The following is a 9,412-nucleotide window of genomic DNA, read 5'->3' as shown; positions in this document are numbered from 1 at the left end:
ACAATCCTTTTACCTACAGCCTTCATTCAGAGCAGTCCTAGGTAGCCATACGAGATTTTGCCTCCTTGAATGATCTCATTGTTTTGTACATAGACCTGAAGGAGCAAGGCAACATGTCAATTTGAAATAATAAAAAAGAAATTATCCAAAATAGATAGAGACAGATCAAAAATTAGGAGGCGTGCTGCAACCAAGCTGGAGTCAAATGAGGAAGTTGCAAGATATCGACTATCTCCTCAAGGCCCTTGCTACGCCTAACCTATTTTGGTGACCGAACTAATGTCCACTAAAATGTAACATGTCAAATTTAATGCAGCTTAGTTAGTATTGGGACGTACTAAATTAGGAAAACCGAAAAAACTAGAGTACTTATGCATCTTGTGGTGAGAATGGAGACTAAGTTGTCCTTACTGGTATCAGCCGAGCTAATATACCAGGCTTCACGGACAGAGAAAAATTGTCCTTCCATTTTTTCACTGATGAAGGGATATCGACACAATGCATTCCTAATATTTGTGTTGACGTTTATATAGTTCAGGCGAATAATTTCCATCCTTCTTAAAATGGTCGAGCAAGCTGAACTCCTTCATTGTCACCTTGAGAAAATCTAGCATGTACCACAACAGTAGGCACCTGAATAGTGTTCTCTATACATTAGGACGAAGCTATTCCAAGGTCGTTAAAAATCTTTGGGTAACATGTGGAAAAGGTAACCTCAGCCCGACTTCTAATGTCCTCCAGCAGCTTACTTTTTGTTGTTGACTAAGGGCATGAAGAACTCTACGGAGTCGAAGAAGAGATAGATATAGGTCCTATGATAATCCTCTAATTTGTTTGGGGCCACCCGAGACTCCATGTCAACCTTAGTTTGACTTATCCCTCGGGGCTCTGCATCATCTTTATTTGATGTGATGCGGAAGAAATTAGACTTTATGGAAAATTGGAATCGGTGTAAGAAGAACTAAGCAACTTCTCAATTTTTAAAGAAATTTTGGGGTTGTCCATTTTTGACGAAATTTTAGACAAACTTGATTGGAAACTGACAAATGAACAAAACTCAACAACTTTGCTCCAGACATAGGGTCCATTTCGGGCAAATTACATCGTTTGGGCTTTCGTTTATGCGTTTTTTCCCTTTTTGTAATTTTTGCTTTGGTTATATCACAATCAAATAAATTCGGATTTGAATTGTTGGAGGATAATCTTGAAATTTGGAACTTTCAATTTTAGTCACCATCTTGATTTTTTCCATTTTTGGGAAAAAAGAATCTTTTTTTTTTTTTTTAAATTTTTTTCCAAAATTTTCTAGGGTTTTTGCTATATAAGACATTGTAAACCCTTTGAGGCTGCATTGATTGACAGAAATAAAATTTTTTAGTGAGTTTTCATCTTTGTGAGATTTGCTCATTTTTCCTATAAGCTTCTGCTACGTCATTATCTTTCAAGTTTCTAGTCTAGTCTAGTTTAGATTGTACCTCTCTCAATCTCTCCTATAGGTTGGGACCAAACCCAAGATCTCCTGAACTTTCGAAGTGGACCTCCTTTCCATGAATGATTTGAGGGCCACTAGACCTCCTCATGACCATTCCATTAGGACCACCTTCACGACTAGTTTGAACTTATCCTCTATCGAAATGGTGAAGCATATGAAGAGAAAAAAGTAAAAAGGGAAGGGAGGTAAAAACGAAAATGAAAATTCTTAGTGATGACTTCGAAAAGACGAAGATTGTTCTCAACAGAGACCTTCAGTAAAAAAAAAAGGATGCAAAAGAGAGTATGAGGTAAAATGAAGGTATCCACAAGCATTTAAAGGCAAAGAAAGGATAGTCAATGTCATCTAGACCATCCATTGTGAAATGAGGGATTTAAAAAATTCAAATCAACGTCCCGATTAAGCCTCTTGAAATGATGTTGTTTTGAGAATCTTGCAATGGAAGTTTTATCTTATTGGATCAGATACCACCTCTGATCTTCTGACATATGTTGCTCATGCACAATCTACGGGGAGCAAATATCTCTCACCAAGTTGTGATCGGTTCAGGGTTTCCCTTGATTTGGTCGAAAAAGCTTTATTGTCAAAGATCCTAGACAGACAACTAGGCACCTTGATTTAAGACCCCATCGATAGAGGTCAGAGTTATACTATGACAAACGTTATGACAAAGGAAGAGCTCCTCCCTTGATGGCATCGCCACCTAAACCAGGAAGATGACATGATAGCTTTGTACCCCCAATCACAATGCCTAGGTATAATGATGATCTAGTTATGGCTGAATTCACCAACTAATCAAATTCCTTCAAAAGAGTTGTGACAAGTAGCCCTAAGTCAGAACGCTATAGCTTGACTATGATCAGAATGGCAAGATCGAGGCTATTAGTCTATATAAAGAATGAAAGATAATCAAAAGGGCAGTCCGAAATAAAATTCTCTCTATGTAATTATAAAATTCTAGCAAGACAACAGTTTTATTCAATTCATCTAGAAGTTGATCAAGAAATGCTACATTATTTTTTGCGTCGACGCCTTCTATCTTTAAATGAGTGGAATTAGTTCGAATTCTGCTTGTTGATGTGCAAATTAAGTGAACAAAAACGTCTATTTAAGAATATTATAACTAATATTCCAATGTTTGACACAGTTACATATCAATTGCTATGGTATTTGAAATATTTTAGTTTTCACGCAGCTAAAAATCCTATAACCACCTATTTGATAGGTGGTATTGGAAGGAAAATAAAGGACAATACCGATACGAATGGGAAATGATGCTTTATAGATAAGAATTTAAGCCTAAAAAATATTCTTGGGTCTGCCATTTGTTAGGTTGGAAAATCTTTATTTTATTCATTAGTTTTGAAATATTTAAAAATGCTGAAAGAAAAATTATTCCTACAAAATGCAATCCGACATTAACACATGGATAGTGGATGCACAGATAATTTTATTCTTGTTCAACTGTATAAAAACAAAATTGTTCTTGCTTCAAATTATTATGTTTTTAATAATTTCACATGGGATGCCTTCATGTACAAAATGTCGTAAGGTAGAAACATTTTGAGTCTGTGAATAATTTATATATTTTTAATAAGTGATGTAATAAATTGAATGGAAAATCGAAAGAATTAATGTTTGGCTAAGCAGAGAAATAGTAATTTTTGGATAATTTATCTTTTTTCCTACTTTTAAAAAGGAAAACTTATTTTTTTGACGTTCTCGTCAAAATTAGATCTATAAAGTAGTGATGTCCAAAATACAATAAAGACGTTTACTATTTTTCTATTTAATTATCGATTTAAGTTTATCGTCGAAGTATCTATCTCAAGTAAAGTATGATAAGCTTTATACAACAAAGTGTATACTTTACAATTATTTATCTACTTTATGGAAAATGAAACAGAGATAATGGGGATATTTATCATTTCGTGAGGATGTTAATTCGTTTCCAATATGAGATGACAAGCATATATCTTATGTAAAATGATAACTAAGCATCTGAGAATAGGTTCTATGAGCTTTGATATTAGAAGCTTGTTTGGGAGTGATTTTGGAAATTAATTTTTTTATCATTAGGAGAAAAGTGGGTCCACCTGTAAGAGAAGAAGTCGGCTAGAATAATAAAATAACAGTCAAATAAATCAAATTTTTGGGGGGAAAAAATCACTCCCAAACAGGTTCTAGAAAACATAACAGTGCAGGTCCTGAACCTTTCACATTGCATTTTGATCCTCTATCTTTAAAAAGTATTATTTACATCATCAACATTTTATATCGGTAGCACTTAGGTCCCAAAGGGATGATTTTACCCTTTAATTAACAAGTTAGTATTTTGTTAAAATATTCACACATCAAGTTGCCTGCTTTTGATTATTTCCTTTTCCCACAAAAATGGGAGCATTAGCAGCAGAAATCTCTCAATATTTCATGTCTATTGCACTTTGGTCCTCAACTTTTAAAGATTAGTATGACATCCTCAACGTTTTTATTTTGGTAGCATATAGATCTTTGGTTGACGTTTCTACCCTTGTCTTCAATTAACAAGTCAACATTTTGTTAAAAATGAGATGAAACACTCGCACCCTCAACAACTAGTCATCTATAAATTTGTAGGAAAAAAAATTGTCATTTATAAATTAGTGAAAGATGTGCGATTTTTATACTTACCTATCAAGGTAACGTGATACAATGGATGAGAGTTAATTTCTAACTAACCTAAAGTGATAGAACTTGATAAGTATAACTCTTCTGGTAAAACTTAATAACTGACCCTCCCTCCTAAGTGAGTTTCAATTCTCTTTACTTCAAGTGTTTAGCTGTGATACATCAACTCATTGGCGGGATAGGGATACTCATGTGGATATTCATTCTTCCTCTCGTGAATATTCTCAAAATATTTGACAATTTCAGCCTTGGGAGTGGGAGGTGCTTCTCGAGAAGTAATTGGCATGCAACTCCCATTTCGAATTCAAGAGAAAACATTTGAACAAGAGGAATAAAAAAAGAGTTTATTCGTATTCAATACTAGATGACCTAGCCTCCAAGATTCGCAATAGCAGGTGGTGTGAACGACGACCAAGCAAATCTTGACATTTAAAATAACGATTTGAATCTTAATAAGATGCTAGCACTTCTAGGAGTTAGTTTCAAGAAGAAAACTCCTAAACCCCAACTTCCACATCAGTTTTAGACCTTTTAAAATTCTCTAAAATTCAACGATAGCATAAGTTGTTCCTCGTACATTAATGACAAAGTATTTTAACCATTTTACCGGTAAAATCTCTCAAGAAGACCTCCTACCTATGTTGGTCCCGAGTTTCCACTCAAAGCGTCATTGAAAATGTGGAGAATGTATAAATAAACAAAGTCTACATCGATTAATGTTGTAGATATTGAGTATATAAAAGTCTCGACTACTTTACTTACTAGGTTAATATATTGAAATGGAACCTCGTGTCTCAATGAATGGTACCAAAGCTATATCCTTACAAGTTGTGAAATAGTTATGTCCAAAATGTACCCATGTTGAAGCACAAGACAAATGTCCAATTGCAAGAATGAAGTTGGTGGACCCTAATCATGAAGTGAGACCTTGATGAAAGGTGCAATATTTTACGATTTGAGGAAAAAAAAAACACATAAATTATCACTTGAGGGAATCAATATGATATTATAATTCATTTAGGTAATTGTTGAAAAAGTACAAATAAAGGTTTCAGAGTAAAATAATGATTACATAAAGGGTTGAAGTACTCACTCGATGGGTCAATATTTTAGATTGAAATGACAAAAATCTAAATCAAAACCCCTATGACAAGTTTAATAAACTCACCCAAACGTCATTTTACCAAAAAAAACAAATAATTAATAATAAAAAACAAATAATAATAATAATAATAATAATAATAATAATAATAATAATAATAATAATAATAAAAAAAAAGGACCAAAAATAATAATAATAAAAATAAAATAAGGAATGTGAAAATGGAGGAAGGTGAAAAGTAAACCAAAAATTATTTTTTATTTTTTCAATCGTACATTTTTAATCAAAATTTATTGAAATTTTTATTTTTAAAAATAAAGAAAAAAATACAGATTAGTTTTGCTAAAAATAAAATTTTCAATAAATTTTGATTAAAAATGTATGATTGAAAAAATAAAAAATAATTTTTGATTTACTTTTCACCTTCCTCCATTTTCACCTTCCTTATTTTTTTTGTCCTTTTTTTGTTGGTGGGGCCCGTTTCTTCAATTTTTTTTGTTGGTTTTTTTGGTTTTTTTTTCTTTTTGTATTTAAAAAAGTTCAATGACCTTTTTGGACCTTTGGCAAAGTTTAGTAACCATTTGGACTATTAACTCCTATATTTATTACTAATTTGTAATTTTTTGAAATTTTGGGGTATTAGTTGCAATTAATTCTTTTGTTTTCTATTCTATTCTTTTTCTTTTATTTGAATAGAGTACAAAATCGTCAAAAAACAGTGAAAAGGACTTTCAGCGCAAGAAAGGTGGTAAATAAGGGCAAAAATGTCAAAAAATGAAAGGTAGGGACGTTTTCCACAATAACCTCGAAAGGTAAGGATATTTTGCGCCAATTACCCTTAATTCATTTAGGTAATTGTTGAAACAGTACAAATAAAGGTTTCAGAGTAAAATTATGATTACATAAAGGGTTGAAGTACTCACTCGATGAGTCAATATTTTAGATTGAAATGACAAAAATCTAAATCAAAACCCCTATGACCAGTTTAATAAACTCACCCAAACGTCATTTTACCTTAAAAAACAAATAATTAATAATAAAAAACTAATAATAATAATAATAATAATAACAATAATAATAATAATAATAATAATAATAATAAAATAAATAAATAAATAAATAAAATTTAGATTAAAAAAAGGGAAAAAGAAAAGGAGAAATCACATAAATGTGTTACCAAGGATAAACCGCGCTCGGCAGGCACCCGACCGCACAGAGTGGAAACTTCTCAATCTTTTAACTATTTAGCACCAGTGGTTCGCTGACAGTTAATGGAATCCATCCAGAGATGAAATACCTTAAACACCCTTAAATCAATCATAACACTGTGTCATAATCCGAAATACATATGGTCAAAAGAGTAATTTGGCTTGCCAACGCGAGTATAAAAGGCCGTTGCCGCACCTCAATCAAGTTTACTAGATCAACTAGCAGCACTCGACATAGCAAAATTACCATACCGTCGTCTCTGGTATCCAATCAACGTCTCCGGCCGTCGATAAATTTCTCTCTTTTTTGTCCAATTCAGAGGTTAATTATTAGGCTCTGTTAAATTGATTTTTCTTCGGAAAACTCACCGGCGCTGGGAAAAGTTGTGCTTCGTATGATGGGATCTTGTATCTGTCCGTTGGAAACTCCGGCGAGGTTGCTCTGGACCACTAGTTTCTTCCGACACAAGCTGAGGCTATTCTAATATACTCGTTATACCGTCGTATTGTAACCTAACTTAAAACTCTATTAAAAGTAGAGTTAATTCTTCACTGGAAAAACTTACGCACACGCTTGTGTATACGTATAGTATATTGGTATTGGATTGCAGGAGATCTGAGAAAAGAAATGGATTTTGGACGTAGTTTCTTTAATTCCTCGTATTCTGGCAACATGTTTCCAGGAAATGGTGATTCCATTTTTCATGGTAATTTCCTTTTCTTTTTCCTTTTACTCGCAATTTAACTATAACTATGAGATGCATGCGATACTTCGATTTTGATTTTTGATTTATTTATTTTTTATTATCATTTTTTATGTACAGTTAGTTGAGTTTAAATACTCTCTCTATGTTGAAGTTATTTATTATTTTTGTATAATGATGTATATGATTTTTTATATGTGGCCTAATATATAATTTGCAAACGTTATAGGAGCAACATCGGTGATGAGCATGGAGGAAACCGCAAAGAGGCGACCATTTTTCAGCACACCGGAAGAACTCTATGATGAAGAGTACTTAGACGAGCAGTCGCCGGAGAAGAAGCGCCGACTCACTCCTGAACAGGTCGATTGATTTGAAATCCTTATCTACTTTTCCAGTAAATTTGGTATGGTATTCTTGCTTTTGATGCGTATCTTGTTATCACCTTAGCATCGCATCTAAAAATTCCTTTTGGATAAAATTATAGAAGGCATATTCACTCTCTCTATAGGAACAATATCGGCATCAAATTCCCTCAATATCTAATCAGGAATTCGTGTCCATTGATTAATGATTATCTAAATAATTAAAATTTGGCCGCGTGAATAAGAAAAATTCTCCGAATTTCTTGTAGTATGTAGTTACTCTTTTTGTATGATTGATAGGTGAACTTGCTTGAGAAGAGCTTTGAGGCAGAGAACAAGCTGGAGCCAGAACGCAAAACCCAGCTGGCCAAATATCTGGGATTGCAGCCTCGACAGGTGGCAGTATGGTTCCAGAACCGCCGTGCACGATGGAAGAACAAGCAGCTCGAAAGGGATTACGATCAACTCAAATCCTCCTACGAGTCCCTTTTGTCCAATTATGACTCCATTCTCAAGGAGAACGAAAAGCTCAAAGCAGAGGTAAAATCACATCTAGCTAACTTAACTGTCTTTTAGTTTGTGTACAATTTCTCAAGCTTTTGAATCTTCTTCTTTTTATAGTTTTTGCCCTTCTCTTTAGATGCCATTTACGAGTCTGAAGTATTAAACAGGATAATTCAAAAAGCTTATGATTAAATTAATGTGAGCAGTAAATAAAAAATAATAACTTAAGTAATTAAAAATATCGCAGTATAATACTTTGCTCTTTTTTCTCTTGGAACTGGGGGATAGGGTGGGTATTGGAGACCAGTAGTTTGGGTTGAAAGTCACAATTCTTGCGGGTGACAGTCACTTGAAGTTGTCTGGAAGTGACAATAGTCTTCTAATATTAAGGTTTGGGGAGCATTATTTGTTGAGAATCCCTCAATCCTTTCTTAAGTGGACAAGGTGTAGCATTGAAAATTTTTCTAGAGTTGCAAAATTAGATAAAATAGGGTACAATATCTTTATGGGGAGCACATATAGAAATGGAATTCATAAATTGATAAAGGGTCTACTTGATGTAGATTTTTTTATTATATATTTTGTTAAAAAGTGATTTTTTGAAGAATGTGGGGTTAAAAGGAAGGGAAATGTTACGGGTTCTATGCAAAATTATTTTATTGGAAGAATGATATATATGAAAATGAGTTTGGAAAAGAGAAAATTGAGTTTCAAAGAATCTGTACCAAATGGGGCTAGGAGAACTTCGGTAAATGAATTTAGAATGAAAAGTTGGAATATTTGGATTGGATTCTAACTTAAATTGTATTCTAGTTTAACATCTCGCCGTGGCTCATAGGGATGGCAAAAAAACCTTCTAAACCCGATACTCGTAGGCCCGCTCCAAAAGGGAAGGGGATTAGCCACTTAATTGGGTATTCGGGTTGAGGAACTTCGAGCGGGGGTGGGTACGGGTGACTAGCGCCACCCTATTTAACTTTTTTTATTTATTTTTATTTTTTAAGAAATCAATATTTTAAATAAAAAAACTCCACGAAATTTCATTAGTTCTAATAGAATATGGCAATTAAAATTATCCAGGGAATATGACAAATAATAAAAGTTTTAGTTTACCAAATATATTTGAATAATTTAACTCTTAAAAATAAATAAATTAATTAAAAAATTTAATAAATATATCATTGTAATGAAGACAAATAAAATGAATTTAAAATAATAATAATAAACAAGTACTAAATGGGACAAGGTCCCTACCCACACCTCACCTCCCCACGGGATACGGGGCGGGAGAGGTTGCACCGACGTCAACCCGCTTCATTGTCTTCTCCGCATCTGGCCGTTTGTTTAGATGGTAAGGAATTTTTAGATTT

The 9,412-nt window shown here is 33.3% G+C and overlaps 1 protein-coding gene across 1 annotated transcript; it reads left to right on the top strand.

Annotated features, from left to right (window-relative positions):
• The first annotated feature begins 6,669 nt into the window (after window positions 1-6,669).
• On the top strand, window positions 6,670-9,136 carry LOC111390366 (homeobox-leucine zipper protein HAT5-like). Its single transcript, XM_023015402.1, has 3 exons — window positions 6,670-7,176; window positions 7,403-7,536; window positions 7,839-9,136. The coding sequence occupies exons 1-3, from the start codon at window positions 7,098-7,100 to the stop codon at window positions 8,112-8,114; spliced, it is 489 nt and encodes a 162-aa protein (XP_022871170.1). The 5' UTR covers window positions 6,670-7,097; the 3' UTR covers window positions 8,115-9,136.
• Window positions 9,137-9,412: the final 276 nt, after the last annotated feature.

This window comes from Olea europaea, unplaced genomic scaffold (assembly GCF_002742605.1).
Source record: "Olea europaea var. sylvestris unplaced genomic scaffold, O_europaea_v1 scaffold675, whole genome shotgun sequence".
Taxonomy (NCBI): Eukaryota; Viridiplantae; Streptophyta; class Magnoliopsida; order Lamiales; family Oleaceae; genus Olea; species Olea europaea.
The sequence above is the reverse complement of the archived record's forward strand: the minus strand, read 5'-3'. Positions and strand labels throughout refer to the sequence as shown.

Excerpts from the sequence above, each read along its gene's own strand:
- LOC111390366 (XM_023015402.1), top strand. The coding sequence starts at position 7,098 with ATGGATTTTGGACGTAGTTTCTTTAATTCCTCGTATTCTGGCAACATG. Across the intron at positions 7,177-7,402 it reads TGGTGATTCCATTTTTCATG|GAGCAACATCGGTGATGAGC; the intron begins GTAATTTCCTTT and ends CAAACGTTATAG. Across the intron at positions 7,537-7,838 it reads GCCGACTCACTCCTGAACAG|GTGAACTTGCTTGAGAAGAG; the intron begins GTCGATTGATTT and ends TATGATTGATAG.